At 62.5% G+C, this 14393-nt stretch overlaps 2 protein-coding genes across 17 annotated transcripts in view; one reads left to right on the top strand and one right to left on the bottom strand.

Annotated features, from left to right (window-relative positions):
• Positions 1-2587: 2587 nt before the first annotated feature.
• Positions 2588-7992, top strand: RCOR2 (REST corepressor 2). 2 transcript variants are annotated; one of them, XM_033119091.1, is made up of 12 exons: positions 2588-3452; positions 4222-4278; positions 4574-4654; positions 4877-4929; positions 5017-5178; positions 5285-5409; positions 5510-5579; positions 5664-5879; positions 6264-6341; positions 6468-6525; positions 6663-6892; positions 7014-7978. In XM_033119091.1, the coding sequence occupies exons 1-12, from the start codon at positions 3326-3328 to the stop codon at positions 7335-7337; spliced, it is 1581 nt and encodes a 526-aa protein (XP_032974982.1). In that variant the 5' UTR covers positions 2588-3325; the 3' UTR covers positions 7338-7978. The 2 variants fall into 2 exon arrangements, with proteins under 2 accessions (XP_032974982.1, XP_032974983.1); XM_033119092.1 differs by lacking the exon at positions 6663-6892 and having other exon boundaries at positions 2611-3452; positions 7014-7992.
• A 204-nt stretch (positions 7993-8196) lies between these two features.
• The window catches only part of MARK2 (microtubule affinity regulating kinase 2), a 53243-nt gene continuing 47046 nt past the window's right edge, over positions 8197-14393 (bottom strand). For 10 of the 15 annotated variants that reach the window (XM_033119308.1, XM_033119301.1, XM_033119297.1 and 7 more), the window contains 4 exons: positions 14056-14313; positions 12987-13013; positions 10922-10966; positions 8197-10336 (listed from right to left, as the gene is read on the bottom strand). In XM_033119308.1, coding sequence (XP_032975199.1) covers positions 9976-10336; positions 10922-10966; positions 12987-13013; positions 14056-14313 — 691 coding nt within the window. In that variant the 3' untranslated portion in view covers positions 8197-9975. The remainder of the gene's footprint in view (positions 10337-10921; positions 10967-12986; positions 13014-14055; positions 14314-14393) is intronic. The other 5 variants (XM_033119310.1, XM_033119307.1, XM_033119298.1 and 2 more) reach the window with 3 other exon arrangements.

The raw sequence follows: 14393 nt of genomic DNA on the forward strand, positions 1-14393 counted from the left end.
GGGGGGGCATTCCAGCGCTCACCAAGCTCAGAGGTGGCCTCAGGGAGGTAAGGGACCCCAGTTCTAGGGTTGAGTTCCCGAGCTCTGTTGGCCCCTCTGCTGCCTAAGGCTGAAGGGGAGGAGGGATTGGTTCCAGGCTGCCTCTCCTTCTCTCTCCTCCCACACCCCCTTGTTTCTGGCCACGTGGCACCTCTGCACCCCCAGCCTGGGGGGAGGATGATTCCTGACCTGGGCGTTGGGGGAGGCAGGGAAAAGTGGGTGGGTTTGGGGGTACCGCTAAGAGGAGGTCCCAGAGAGCAGCCCACTCCACCCCACCCCACAGCCCCAGGGCGGCACGGAGGGGGTGCTGTCTCTTTAAGAGCCTTCAGGCTGCTGGGAGCAGATGGCCAGGCCGGCCGGGGCCCCTTGTCCTTTGTGTGGCTTTGCACAAAAGAGGGGGCCAGCTGGGGAGGGGCGGCTGCAGCAGGTGGGAGGGTGGGGCCTTGCCCCTCCCCCTCCCAACCCTGTGCCTTTGCCCCTCGGGGAGGGGGTTTCTCACTAGGAATACCTCTCCTCTCTGGATATTGTGGCCCCTACAGTCACCCCCAAACTCTTAGGATACCCCTCCCGTGTTGTGTCCCACTTCCTAGGCAGAAGCTTCATTAAACTAGGGCCTAGGGACTCCCTCCCCCCTCCAACTCCAAGGAATAAACCCCCCCTCTTCCCCTACCTCCAGAGCAGAATCTTCTTCTGGCCCTGAGTGCCAGGCTCTAGGGAGATGGGAAAGCAGAATTAGGTTCTTATAGTGGTGGTGGTGGGGTATGCGGGGGAAGGAGGGATACCAGGGGCTGGGGGTACCTGGGGCAGCCCTGGAGGAGGAGGGAGGCCAGAAAAGGTATGATGCCGAGGGGAACAGGGGCTGGGCCCTGGACCCTAGATAGGAATATTGAAAGGAGGTAAGGGTGGGGCTCTTGGGGACCCAACTGAGGCCCTGCCTAATGGGTGTTCGGTGTGGGCAAGATGGAAGACTCCATCCTAGAAGAGGGTTGTATGCAGTGATGGCTGTCTGCCAGGCAGGAGGGGACAGAGATGACAGCTTTCCTAAAGATCCGAGGTGCTGTGGGCAGGGTGGCACCCTGCCATTCGGGAGGGGTCAGGGCGGGGAGGCTCTTTTCATCTTGTGGCAGACCCCCTTAGCTCAGATCTAACCTTGGCCCATTCATTCTCCTCCTTTGTCCAGACCTCCCCACCCTGGGGCTTGGTGCCCAATCCATGATTTAAGAGGAGGAAAAAGGCCCTGTAGCTCTGGCTTGAGGTGTGGCGGGCAACGTGGCTGCGGGCTGGGTGGCCCCAGGGTGGCCCCCTGTGGCCCGACCGCGCCGCAGCTGGGTGGGGTCGTGGCTGATTTTGCCCGGCAGCCCCCAGGAGCTCCCACGACCAAGAGGCCCTAGCCGGGTCTTCGATGGACCACAGGACCCGGGCCGGCCCGCCGCAGGCAGCGGATGGGGGTGGGGATCCCTGGCTGGGCCCTGGGTTGCTTCTAAATTTAGGAATCTGATTACAGAGTGGCCGAGGAAGGGAAGGGAGAGGACGGTGCGAGTGCAGGCTCGACTCAGTCTGGGCACAGCGGGTGTGCCCGGGTGGTGTGTCTAGGAGTCTGGGGCTCCAGGTGGGAGGGGCTGCGGCGGGGGCTTGGGCTTGTGTGCGCTGCCGCACGTGCCCGGGGCGGCGGGGACGGGCACCCGCGCAGCTCGCCGGCTCAGAGCCACCGCCGGTGTGTGCGCTGGTTCTTTGTGTGCCTGGCAGGGTGGCTGGGTCTGGCTTGGAAAGTCTCTGCCCACCCCCCTCCCCCATCTCCGTCTGTGCCGCTCTACCCGCTTCCCGGTCTGTCACTCTGCCCGTGCTTGTCCCGGGGGAGGGGGATGCTGCTCCCAGCTGGGGTGATAGTGAACCCAGTGGGGAGGAGAGCCAGCTCCTCCCTCTCCTTGCAGTCCAGACCTTCCCTTACACTTCCCATTCCCCATCCCTCAGCCCCTTATGCCACTGTTTTGAGGCGCACACTGCAGCAGTTAAAGGGAATGGGGTGACCCCTGGGGACCCGCAGATGCACTAGAAGCTAGGCTTTGCCCGGGTAGCTCTTGGAGAAATTCATTCCTCGCTTGTCCGGCCTCCCATCCGCTCTGGCCCCCAAGGGCCCCTGAAGGGGGGGGGTCCCCCTGCGGAAGGGGGGGCGGGGAGTTCCTTGGCAGGAAGGGAAATGGAAGGAAAAGCTGGGCTCCACCCGGGCGGGCGGGCAGACGGCCTCAGGGCCCCCAGGGCAGGCGGCAGTAACCCGAGCCCACTGGTGTGTGGGGCTGGTGTGCGCGTGGGTGGGGCTGACCCCCAGCTACTGCGGGGGGGGGCAACGGGGTCTCCCCCCAGGGGCAAGTCTGGGAGACCCTGGGGCCCGCAGAGGGAAGCGCTCTCCACCGGGGTCCTGACCCCACCCCCTGGAGGTCTAGCCCCGGCCCCCAGACCCCGCCCCCCGGGCCCTCCCTTCCACCCCAGGGCCAGATGTTCAGCTGGCGGAGGCATCGGCTGGGGGAGGGGTGCTGAGGCCGCAGCCGGTACTACTTCCCTGCCAGCAGCTTCATTGTGTGCGCGAGGAGCGAGCGGCGGCGGAGAGCTGGCGGGCGAGCGAGCAGCAGCCCGAGCGCGCCGGGGAGAGGGAGAGCGAGCGCACCGGGGAGGGTGCGAGGCGGCGCCCGCGGCTACGCTCCGCCCGCCTCCCGGCAACTCTGCCCCAGCGCGGCGTGCCGTGCGCGCCGTCCCGCCACCACCGCTACCGCCGGGGCCCCGCCGGCTGCCGTCGCAGGCAGGGGTCTGGTCGGGACAGGGGTCCCCGCCCGGCGATTGGGGCATCCCCGTATAGCCGAGAGGCACGGAACCCGTGGGGGGCGCCAATTGCGCTGCAGCGCCCGCCCACTGAACTGCGTGGGCAGGAGGGCGGTGAGGCTCCCGGGCGCCCCGAGGGCAGGGCGCCGTGACTTCTTTGGGGGAGCCCCAATCCTGGAGAGCGCACAGAGCGAGCGCGCCCCCCCAGCCACACCGGACCTTGCGCTCATCCTCCGTGCACCCCACTTCTGCACAAACTTTTCCGAGCCCTCGCCCGTGGGGGTCGCGGAGAGCGCTGGGCTGCCCCCTGGGCTCCCGCCCCTACGGACCCTAGCCTCGCTGACCTCCTGCCTCTCGTAGCCTCAGTGGCGACCTCTCCAGGTCGGGCCAGGCACGGCACTTGAGGCGAGCGCGGCAACCCCCGGTTGCTCTCCGAAGCCTCCTGCGCCCCCCGGGGCAGCCGGGCGGGGTAATGCCCTCGGTGATGGAAAAGCCGAGCGCGGGCTCCGGGATCCTGTCCCGAAGTCGGGCCAAGACGGCGCCCAACGGTGGACAGCCCCACTCGGAGGATGACAGCAGCGAGGAGGAGCACTCGCACGGTGAGCCCCGCGGCCTCGGGTTAAAGGCGCACAGGCCAGGGGGCGCGGGATGGGCGGGCGGGGCGGGGCGGGGCCGGCGTGGGGGAGAGTTGCCGACCACCGGCGTATTATACTAATGGTTCTTGTCAGCCCTTGATTGGAGCCTCTGCCTTGCTTCTGCCCCAAGCCTGGGGCTGCCGGCACGGGGACTCTGGAGGCTGAGCCCCTAGCTGCCGAAAAGGCGGTCCTGCCCGCCGCGCCCTACTCAGTCCCTGGGGACTCGGGTGTCCCTGCCTTCCACACATTAGACGCCTCATACCTTGCCACCTTGCAGGGGAATGAGGTCTGGCCGGGGCAGGGGTTGGAAGGACACCTCCACACGGAGCTGTAAGGCTCATGCGGTGGGGAGGAGCCTTGGATTCCCCGCAGGGCTGTAGTCCAGGTCTAGGGGCAGCCCTCCAACCTCCCCCCACCCCCCAGTAAGAACAAAGGGCTCTGCCTGGCCTGGGCTCTAAAACTGGCCCCTTGTTCTCTGTCCCCCCCCACCCACAGGCCCCCATAGTCTATAACTAGGCAGGGTTGCTTCCTCTTCCAGTTCTTTCTGTGGCTGAGGGTAACTGAGGGAGAAGATGAGAGAAAAGTGAGCCTCCTGGAAGGTGGGGGCCCTGGGTGCTCAGGAAGGAGAACTCCAGGCCAGCCACCTCCCCCGCCACCTCCTCCCATCCTCTCTCCCTCCCTCCTTCCCTCCTTCCCTCCCTGGAGTCCTGACTGCCTCCCCCTGGCTCCGCAGACAGCATGATCCGTGTTGGAACCAATTACCAGGCCGTAATTCCGGAGTGCAAGCCTGGTGAGTGGCAGGACAGGCTGTGAAGGGCGGGGAGTGGAGGGCCCATGGCTTGGCCCTGAGCCCCACCTGGGGGAGCCCTTGGCTGGTGCCCACTGGAAGGACAGGCGGGCGGGGGTGGGTGGCCCCGTGGCATGGTTAGTTTTCCTGCTCTGCCTTCCTGTCTGGGTCTCAGCCCCTCCCTGTTTCTGGGCCTCACCTCATAGGCCCCCCTCTGCCACCCTCTGGCCCTGGGTCCAGGCCCGCACCACCATGCTAATCTGAGTGTCTCCCCATCCCTTGCTCCTCTGCTTTTCAGAGAGCCCCGCACGCTACAGCAACAAGGAGCTGAAGGGGATGCTGGTGTGGTCGCCCAACCACTGTGTGTCGGATGCCAAGCGTGAGTGGGTGGGACCCCAGGTTCATGCACACCCTTGGGAGCTGGGGGCTTGGGTTCATGCCAGCCAGCGGCCAGCTCTTCTCAGAAGTGAGCTGGAGCCTAAGGTGTGGGTTTAATGCCTACCCTGGGACTCAGGCTGGGGGGAGCATACCTCTGTTGGGGCAGGCCTGGGTTAGGAGTTGTAACCCCTCCTCCAAGACCTGGCCCCTCCCACCCTTGCAGTTGACAAGTACATTGCAATGGCCAAGGAAAAGCATGGCTACAACATTGAGCAGGTGAGCCTGGGCCCCACAGGGGTTTGGGGTGGGGAACAGACAGAGCTGGGGGTGGCTGAACCTGAGTTGTCCCTTGTCCCGGGCCAGGCACTGGGCATGCTCCTGTGGCATAAGCATGACGTGGAGAAGTCACTGGCCGACCTGGCCAACTTCACCCCCTTCCCTGACGAGTGGACAGTAGAAGACAAGGTGCTGTTTGAACAGGCCTTTGGCTTCCATGGCAAGTGCTTCCAGCGGATCCAGCAGATGGTAAAGCCCTCCACCCCAGCCATCGCACCTCAGCCCCTCCTTTCTGACGAGCCTGCCCGGGGCCCAGACTCTTGGGTGGCCCCAGCCTCTGGCGTTGCCCCTCCAGCTGCCTGACAAGCTGATCCCCAGCCTGGTGAAGTATTACTACTCTTGGAAGAAGACTCGCAGCCGGACCAGCGTGATGGACAGACAGGCTCGGCGGCTGGGGGGCCGAAAGGACAAAGAAGAGAGGTGGGGGTCCAGGGGGAGATAAGTGGGTGGGGGCAAGCCAAGTTCTTGGTGGGGGGGCCCTGCCCCTTCCTCACTCCCGCCCTGTCCCCTGTGTCATCAGTGATGAGCTTGAAGAGGGACGAGGAGCAGTGAGTGAGGGAGAGCCAGATGCTGGAGACCCCAAGAGAGAGGTGAGGTGCTAGAGCTGGTCTGTCCCACCCACCCACCCTCTCCTTGGGCTTTCACCACTCTCCCCCTTCTCTTTTCTATGGCAGCCTCTGCCCTCTCGGCCCCTGAATGCTCGCCCAGGCCCTGGGAAGAAGGAGGCCCAGGGGTCCCAGTACCGCCACCACCCACTTCGAACCCGGCGGCGCCCACCCAAGGGCATGTACCTGAGCCCGGAGGGCCTCACTGCCGTGTCAGGAAGCCCGGACCTTGCCAACCTCACTCTTCGAGGCCTTGACTCCCAGCTCATCTCCCTCAAGCGCCAGGTGAGGGCCTGAGAAGAGAAGGGGCCATGCAGAGGGGGCAGTCAGCAGCTGGGCACTGTGACGGGGCAGCTGGGGGTAAGGGAGATGGTGCAGGTGCCAAGCCTGCCCCTGTCCCTGCCCCTGCCCCATTCTCTGGGCTTATGGGTAACTTGGTATTTTTTTTCTGGATCTTAAAAAAAAAAGAAAAACTGGTCTGTGAAAAGGGGTGAACCACAGTGTCTCCGCTACTGAGTGGTTGTGAGGGCTAAATGAGTTAGATGGTGGGTGGCAAAGAGCTTTGTTGGGAAGTGGCACTGTGTCTGCAGAAGTAGGGCCCTGGCAAGGGCTGGTATTGACAGTCTCCCTGGCAGAGTTTGATGTTCCCTCATTTCCTGACCTCCCCAGGTGCAAAGCATGAAGCAGACCAATAGCAGCCTTCGCCAAGCCCTGGAGGGTGGCATCGATCCCCTCCGCCCTCCTGAGGTAAGGGTTGGGGTGCAGGAAGGGGGTTCTCTCTGGAGGCAGAGCAGAAAGGGGAATTCTGCTTGGAGAGCAGGGCCTCCATTTCCGTATTTTTGGGTGTAAAGGACGCATTTCTTTGCTCTCCAGGCCAACACCAAGTTCAACTCCCGCTGGACCACAGATGAGCAGCTTCTGGCTGTACAAGGTGGGTTAGACTATGAGGGGAACAGAGGGCCCCAGGAATCTCCCCACCCTCCAAGGAGCTGGGGGCAGAGGGAAAGGCTCAGGAAGTAACTAGTTCTAAGGGGTATTCACACTCTGCTGCCCTTTTGACCCTTGCAGCCATCCGTAGGTATGGCAAAGACTTTGGGGCTATTGCAGAGGTGATTGGGAACAAGACTCTGACCCAGGTGAAGACCTTCTTTGTGAGCTACCGGCGCCGCTTCAATCTGGAGGAGGTGCTGCAGGAATGGGAGGCCGAGCAGGATGGGGCCCCTGGAGCCCCGGTCCCCATGGAGGAGGCTAGGAGAGGGGCTCCCTTGCCAGCCCCAGCCCTAGAGGAAGATGATGAGGTGAGAAGGGATGAGAGAAACCCTTCAGAGAAGAGAGGAGAGGAACCGCCTCAGGCCTTGTCCTTAGGCTGCGCTACGGTTGTGGTGGAGCCTCCTTTCTCACTCTTCTCTCTCCTCTCAGGTCCAGATTACGTCTGTCTCAACATCTGTGTCCAGATCGGTGCCCCCTGCGCCACCGCCCCCTCCACCTCCCACCTCGCTGTCCCAGCCACCCCCGCTGCTGAGGCCACCTTTGCCTACGGCTCCCACCCTGCTTCGCCAGCCACCCCCACTCCAGCAGGGCCGCTTCCTCCAGCCCCGGCTGTCCCCCAACCAGCCCCCACCACCTCTCATCCGCCCTGTCCTGGCTGCCTCCCGCCACAGTGCTCACAGTGCTCGTCCAGGCCCTCAGCCCCCACCCACCCTGATTGGAGCACCTCTGGAGCCTCCGGCACCCTCACTCTGAGCCCTGAGGCCCCCCACCAACCAGAGGCTCCAGAACGCCTTTGCTGGACATCTTCTGGCACCTGTGGCTTCACCGAGGACAAGGGACTAGAGCTTTCGCCAGGTCGTTCGAAGACCAGAGCTGCTGATTGGCACAGCCTGGACCTGTGGGTTCTGCCCGTTTCTGGCAGCTGAGTCCATCTCTGCTCCCACCCCGGCCAGGCGCTGGGACTGGGGTGGGGGGGCCTTCTGAGCTGGCCTGAGAGTACTTTCTCTTCCTGGATGGGACTGGAATGGCTGCCTCCTAGTTGGCTGGGGTTTGGCCTCTGGGCCTTGCCTTTTGTGTAGAGGGGGTAGTGACCGTAGCTTGGGGGGTAGGGGAGAGGACAGTTTGGCCTGCTGGCTGTTCTTCCTCTTTCCCTTCTTTTAGCAATAAGCCTGGGGTGAAGTGGGGAGGGGGCTGAAGGGGGGAGGTGGGCAGAGAGGTCCCTGGGGCTTGATAGCAGCAGAGACTAGAGCGGCAGCTGTCTTCTGGCCGAGTGGGAAGTGCTGAGGAGCTGTGAGGGTGCCCACTATGCCCACCGCCCAAAAGCTTAGAGGAGGAGGGTCGAGGGTTGGGAACATATGCAGACATGGGTTTATTTTTCAATGTTTTTTAAAAATAAATAAAACCTTCCAAGCTCACTGAGTCGGACCTTTGGCTCTGCTTCCTGACTGTGCCATGGGGGGGTGGGGGGAGGGTGTGCCTGCCTGCCCAGCACTGGCTTCTCCCCTGGCCCTGGACGAGAATCCATTCTCTCCTGAGAGGAAGGTGGCTGGGCCACATCTTGCCCACGGGGACTGGGTACCTGCCTGGTTGGGAGAAGAAAGGAGGAGGCAACTCAGATTCCAAACATTCTCTTTATTACGTGTTTGATCCAGAGGAGAAACTAAGTGCAGGGGGTGGGGGGAGTCTGGGTGGGGAGGGGCCACCTTGCCTGGGAGCACCCCCCCCCACCCCCCCCCTTTGGGAGCCAAGCCGTGCCCTCCCAGCCCCTCGGAGCACCCGGGCTGTTCCATAGGGCAGGAGGGGGGGGAGGGAGGGAAGGAGGAGGAGCCCTTGGTCTGAGCCAAGCCCGAAATTGGGCTTGGGGCAGGAGGGCTGAGGTTGGCAAGGAGCCTTCCTGGGACCCAAGGGCTCGACTTGCCATGGAGCCTGGCCTGGGAGTGGGGGTGATGAGTAGGGGTGGGGTCATCATAAATCAAAAAAAATAAAATAATAAAATAAAAAATAAAACCCATCACAAAAAAATGTACAACTCAGGTGAGGGTAGGGCCAGCCTCTGTGCAGGACCCCTTCCCCAATTTCTCAAGAACAGAAACAGCAGAGAAATAAATTAAGGGATGCAGCGGCCGCCACCAGCCAAGCGCCCACAACCAGCCACTCCCACACTGGCCACGGAGGTTGGCAAGCTGGGAGTCACTTGGCCTATCTGTGCCCCCACCCTGTGGTGGGCAGAGGCTCCCGGCCCTGCTGCCCTATCCAGCCTCCTGCCAGGTGGCCATGGAGGCCCTGGGCAGTGTCTCCTGAGAGGAGGGGCGACAGTGTCAGGAAGAAAAGGCAAGGCCGAGAGATGAGTGGTGAGGGAAGTCAACTGCTATGGAACTAGCTGGTGCCCAGATTAATGCCAATGATGGGGAGCAGTGGGGGGGGGAAGAGGAACAGCGAGGGGGGCTGTGCTTTCAGACAAAGGCTCTCCCATAACGGAGAATGCCTGGCGGCCCTGTTCGGAGACTAGCAGCCCAGGCGGCCCCCTGGGGGCCCAGGAGCCCATCTGCCCTGCAGTCCCCTCCCCTCTCCCAGCCCCGGGGTCAGCCCCGCCTTCTACCTGGGAGGTGGTGGGAGAAGATGGCACAGACTTTTGAGGAGGGGAACAAAAGTCCCCACAGCAGCTTGTGGAAGGAAATGCCCAGCTCTGGGGAAGGGGGGCAGAGGACAGTGTGCAGGGAGGCCAGAGCCCCGTGCCTCGCTGCCAGCCCACCCACCCACCTCAGGGCCGTGCAGCACCCCCGCCCCAGCCCCTGCCCCCCAGGCTCCAGCCCAGGGGCCTGAGGTCAGGGGAAGGCCACCTCTGGTGGTTTGCTTGGAGGGGAAGGAGGGGAGGAAGAGGGGAGAAGCCCAAAGTGGGCCTGGCGGAGGGCCTGACAGGGAACTCCACCACTCTTGCCTGAGAGTGTTCCAGCCCTGAGCCACCCTCCCGGGAAACCCCACAGATCCAGTCTCGACTGTCCCAATGGGGCAGGGAGGAAAGGTGGCCGCTGGGATTTTTTTTTTCTTTTTTCTTTTTGGTAATAAAAAATTTCTTGGTTTAGGCGAAATACTCTGTGCAACCGCAGTACCGAGGGGGAGCCCTGCCCCCCCACCCCCTCCCCTTCCTTTGCCTCCTGTGGGAGAGAGGGGGAAGGGGAGTATCTGGGCAGGGGTAGATGTGGGGGGGAAAGAACCATCTCCCATCCCCACAAACATGGAAGAAAAACTGAGCAGGGCGGGCAGGGAGAAGTGCCAGCAGGGGAGACACGCCAATCCATCTCTGCAGTCTCGCCCAGGCGGGTTGGAGCGGCGGCCCCAGCAGCTAAGTCCAGCGGGCCCGCCTCCGTCGCCCCCCACTCCTGACAGCCTGTTAAAGCTTCAGCTCGTTGGCTATTTTGGAGGCAATGTTTTTGAAGGCCATGGAGGTGCCCGATATCCGCTTAAACCGAACCCCGTTGAGAGACAGCCGCGGCAGTTTGCACACCTCCATCTCCCACTGCACGAAGTTCTCGTGGCCTGGTGTGCCATGCATGCAGAGCAGCATGTACTTCTCGTGCAGCTCGCTCTGGCAGCTGTTGGCGTCCAGCACCTTGCGGATCTCCCGCATCATCTCGTTGGGCTCCATGGAGCTCGTGGTCTTCATGCTCCACGTGAAGCGCAGCGAGCGGGGCTTGGCCTCCCGGAACTCCTCCTTTTCTTTCTCATTGCTTCCACTGCCCACCACATGAGGTCTGCGGAGAGGGCAGAGGTGGTGTCAGCGGGGTCCGAGGCACCCCACCCACGGGAAGCCACCCTGGCCCACGGACCCCGAGACCAGAGAGGAAAGTGGGAGGGTGCCCAGGAGGCAACCAGGCTGGCAGAGGGAGCGTTAGAGCCAGTCCAGGGAGCAGAGGGCAAGGCGAGAGCAGTCCTGCACCTCTGTCTTCTCAGGACAGAGAAGCTGAGGAGCCAGCCCCTGGTGGGGGTGGCGCTAGCACTTCTATGCTTTCCTTTGAAGAGGGTGGGGGGCTCAGGGAAGAAAGGGGAGCACGTGCTCAATAACCCTGAGCAGTTCACAGACTGGACAGAAGAAGCTGCCGAGGCACAAACAGGTACCCAGGGCTCCTGCTTCCACAGTACCCCAGACCAGAGGACAAGGGCCCACACCTACTGAGCTGGGGTGTGGGGACTCTCTGAGGAAAGGGTGACCCCAAGAGGGTGGCAACAGGGCAGAACCACCGGAGGAAGAGCCAGGTGGCAGAAGGAGGAGAGGAGCAGGAGGTGCGTGGCAAGCCCGGTGGCCTGGGCAGGGCCGGTGCTGGCTCCAGCCCTCTCACCTGAGCGTCTCCACTCGGTCTTTGCTTTCAGGTTCATTCAGGTTCCTCAAAAAACAGAGCGAGGGAGAGTTTAGTGCTGGGACCTCTCGCTCCTTCAGCTGCCGCAGACCCGGGTAAGGGCGATCGGAGGAGGTGCCATCAGTGGGTGGGCAGACCCAAACCCAAAGGCCACTTGCCCATCACCTGGCAGGCCAACACGGCTCTGCGGCACCTCACACTAGCAGTTCCTCACACTAGCAGCTCAACTGTCCCTTTCCCACAGGGAGCCCAGCACAGGGGCCTGTCCCTCCCCACACTCTCAGAGATCTGTGCTGGGGAGGGAGGAAAGGGTGTGGGTGTGCAGGCACACACATGGAGCAGTCACAGCATGAGGCAGCGTCCCCAGCAGTCCAGCCAGGGCTCCCGCTGTGAGTGGGTCGTCTGTGCCACTGTACCAGGTCTTAGAACCGCAATCCTCTTGGAGGGAAGGGGGTGGGGATAAATGGAGGCCTCTCTCAGGAGGCTCAAAGGATCGAGCTCTGGAATTGCTTTGACATGCCTGGGGATGGGTGGGGAGCAGGGCCCTGGGGCTGGCTGCAGCCTCGCCTCCTCCATTCTTTGATAGCTCCCCTGCCTGCCAGGCTGCCAGGCCATCTGCTTGTACAGAAGGGGAGGACGGAGGGCAGGGCAGGGCAGACACCTCGGGAGGGTGGGTGGGGAAGAGGTCTGGCCCCCGCTGAGCGGCTTCTCCAGCTCCTGGCAGGAAGATGGGTGCCTGGAGCCGGGAAATTGGGGATTGCAGAGGAGGGCAGGGGTGTGAAGAGTGAGAGAGAGCAGCAGCAGCACATGTAAAAGGAACACAAAGACACCACAGACACATGAATGCAGACAAGCGCACTGTCAGTCGGGAACCTGGGCTGCGCAAGGAAGGAGCCTGGCTGCTCTCTGCAGCCCCACCTGGCTCCTGCCCTGTGGGTGGAGGTGCCCTGCATGGCAGGCCCCCATTGGGGCCCCATGAGTCAACAGCTAGCCATGCAGGGAAGAGCTGGGTGGGGAGCAGTGGGTGGAAGGGAGAAAGCCTGAAGACCCTGTCTTGGCCGTTTCCCTGATAGTTGGGGCCCTAACGTGCCTGCCAGGCTTCCCAGCCTTAGGGCAGGGCCTGGGCTGACAGCCTTGGGGAACCAGGGCTCCCAACCTGGCCCTTGGTCTTCAGCTTGGTATTTGGCACAGCCAGGCCTCCAGAGAGGAGGAGGACAGGCCAGGGGTGGCAGAGCCAGGGCCCAGTGTATGAAGGGAGGTGCGGGGGGGGGGGAGATCTCCCATTGTTTCGCCAGGGCTTAGGGGTAGATGGCCCCGGCCCTGAACATCCCAGCTCCCGACGCTGTGAAGCCACAGCCCCACAGCCCGGAGCGGAGCTGGCGGGGTTCGTCCAGATACTGCTGGAGGCAGGTGTGCTGGGGGCGGGGTGGGCCTAGTTTTGCAGCAGCTGCCAGAAGGGGGTGCTGTGCGCACTCGTGAGGCAGAGGCTCCTAGGGCTTGGAGGCTGCCAACTGCAGCCCTGGGAATCCAGGGTCCCTGTGGTACCTCCACAGTCCTGCCTTCCGGTAGGGCAGGGCCAAGAAGTCACAGAGCCCTGAAGTTCGAGGGACCAGAAACGGGGAAGCCCAGGAAACCCAGAATGAGATACCATCCCAGATGCACTTTCGCCCGGTGGGAGGGCTTCTTCAGAGCACATGCACAGACAGGGGAAAGGGCCAGAAAAGGAACCCAACACTTGTGATCAAAGACCAAAACCCAGGGGTGGGGTGAGGTGGAGGGGAGAAGACAATCTTAAAGGGAGAATTACCTGACAAGGTCCCCCTTGCTTGGGGACAGGCCCATCATTTTCAAAGCCATTTGCCCTGAGTGGGCAAACGTGGCCTTGTGTGACGGCCCAGTCAGAGCAGTCTTCGTCCCTTTAAGATGGCTGAGAGGACCACACAGACGTGGTTAGCAGATGGAGGAGGGAGCAGGAGCCAGAAAAGGGAAGTTAGTGAGAGAGGCAGGACACAGACACAGACACACACACAGAGGGCTCAACGCCTACCTTCTGGCAAACCTGAAAGACAGATTTCTAAAAAAACAAACAAAAAAAGACAAAATAAAAAAAAAACAAAAAACAAAAGAAAAAACCAACAAGACGGTATGTGGATAAGCAGGTGGGGAGTGGGTTTTCCAGGTTCAAGGATCACCCCATTTGTGGGAGAGCCGCTCAGCGAGACTAGTCCCCAGACATCCAACCCGCTCACGCCCCACCCTGAAGCCCTGCACCTGCATTCCCGGCTGGAAAGGGGCATTCAGCTGAAGGGGGTGAAGTGCGGGAGGAAGGGCAGGCCCGCCTGCTCTCTCCAAGCCTCCCGCTGCTTCCTGAGCTACACTAGGTGGGAGAGGAGGTAGTGGGATAGTCAGGGAGCATCCGAGAGGCTGCACTGCTGACTGTACCTCACGAATCAAAGCTGTCTCTCTGGGGGGTCGGGCCAGGTGTGAGAAACCTCATGAAGAGAATCCTCACCCTGGTTCCCACACAGGAAAGATCAGTGCATGGGGCTGCAAGGGAGGAGGCCGCCCTGGGCCCCCACCAGCCATTGCATTTATGGCCCTTATCCCGCAACCCCAGGCCCAAGAACAAGGCTGCGGCAGAGGGGAGTGGCTGCAGTCAGACCTAACCCACTGGGTGGAGGGGTGGTGTGGGGGGGGGGGGCGGTCAGAGAGGGCGGAGACAAGAGACCAGGAAAACTCTCCTTGCTGGCCCAGCCTGGCTCAGGCCGCATGACTTTGCAGCTGCGTCACCAAATACAAGTTTCCATGGGAACCCAGGAGAGAAGAGGGGGGCTTTTATTTTAGCATCTGAGTTCACACTCCTCGAGAGGAGGCGGCATGAGCATCATCAGGCCATCTGCTGGGGGTGCGGGTGGAGGGGTACACCAGGGTGTGCATAAGGCGTTGGGGAGGCCCGAGAGGGACAGGAAGGGTCTGGGCACCGGAGATGCGGACACAGACCCAATTGCCTAGGCTTCCCAAGGCCTCTTCTAGCCCCAGGACCCAAGCCCAGTCCACCCGCAGGAGGGTAAGGAAGGCCTGGCCTCACACTCTGCCACCCTAAGGCCCCTACTCACCTGCGTACAAACTTGGAGGTGAATTTGCTGAAAATGCTCCCCGAGGCCCCCCGCCGGCCCTGGCTGTTGCCAGAGGGAGAGGCTGGGGTCACACCGTAGGGCAAGTTCTGCTGGTCCCGCACCTGCCGGAGCTGCCCAGCATGGAAGGTGCTTCGACTGGACACACCCCGGGGGAAATTAGTTCGGTCTGGGGCTCCACCACTGCTGCTGATGTTGTGGGCGGAGGGGGAGGCGACAGGGACACGCTGGGGGGCTGTGCTGTGGGAAAAAGGGGTGGGGGTGGGGAAATGCATCAGGGCACGAGAAAGCCATCACCACCAAGCACCTGGAGCCCTGGG

This window comes from Rhinolophus ferrumequinum, chromosome 11 (assembly GCF_004115265.2).
Source record: "Rhinolophus ferrumequinum isolate MPI-CBG mRhiFer1 chromosome 11, mRhiFer1_v1.p, whole genome shotgun sequence".
Classification (NCBI taxonomy): Eukaryota; Metazoa; Chordata; class Mammalia; order Chiroptera; family Rhinolophidae; genus Rhinolophus; species Rhinolophus ferrumequinum.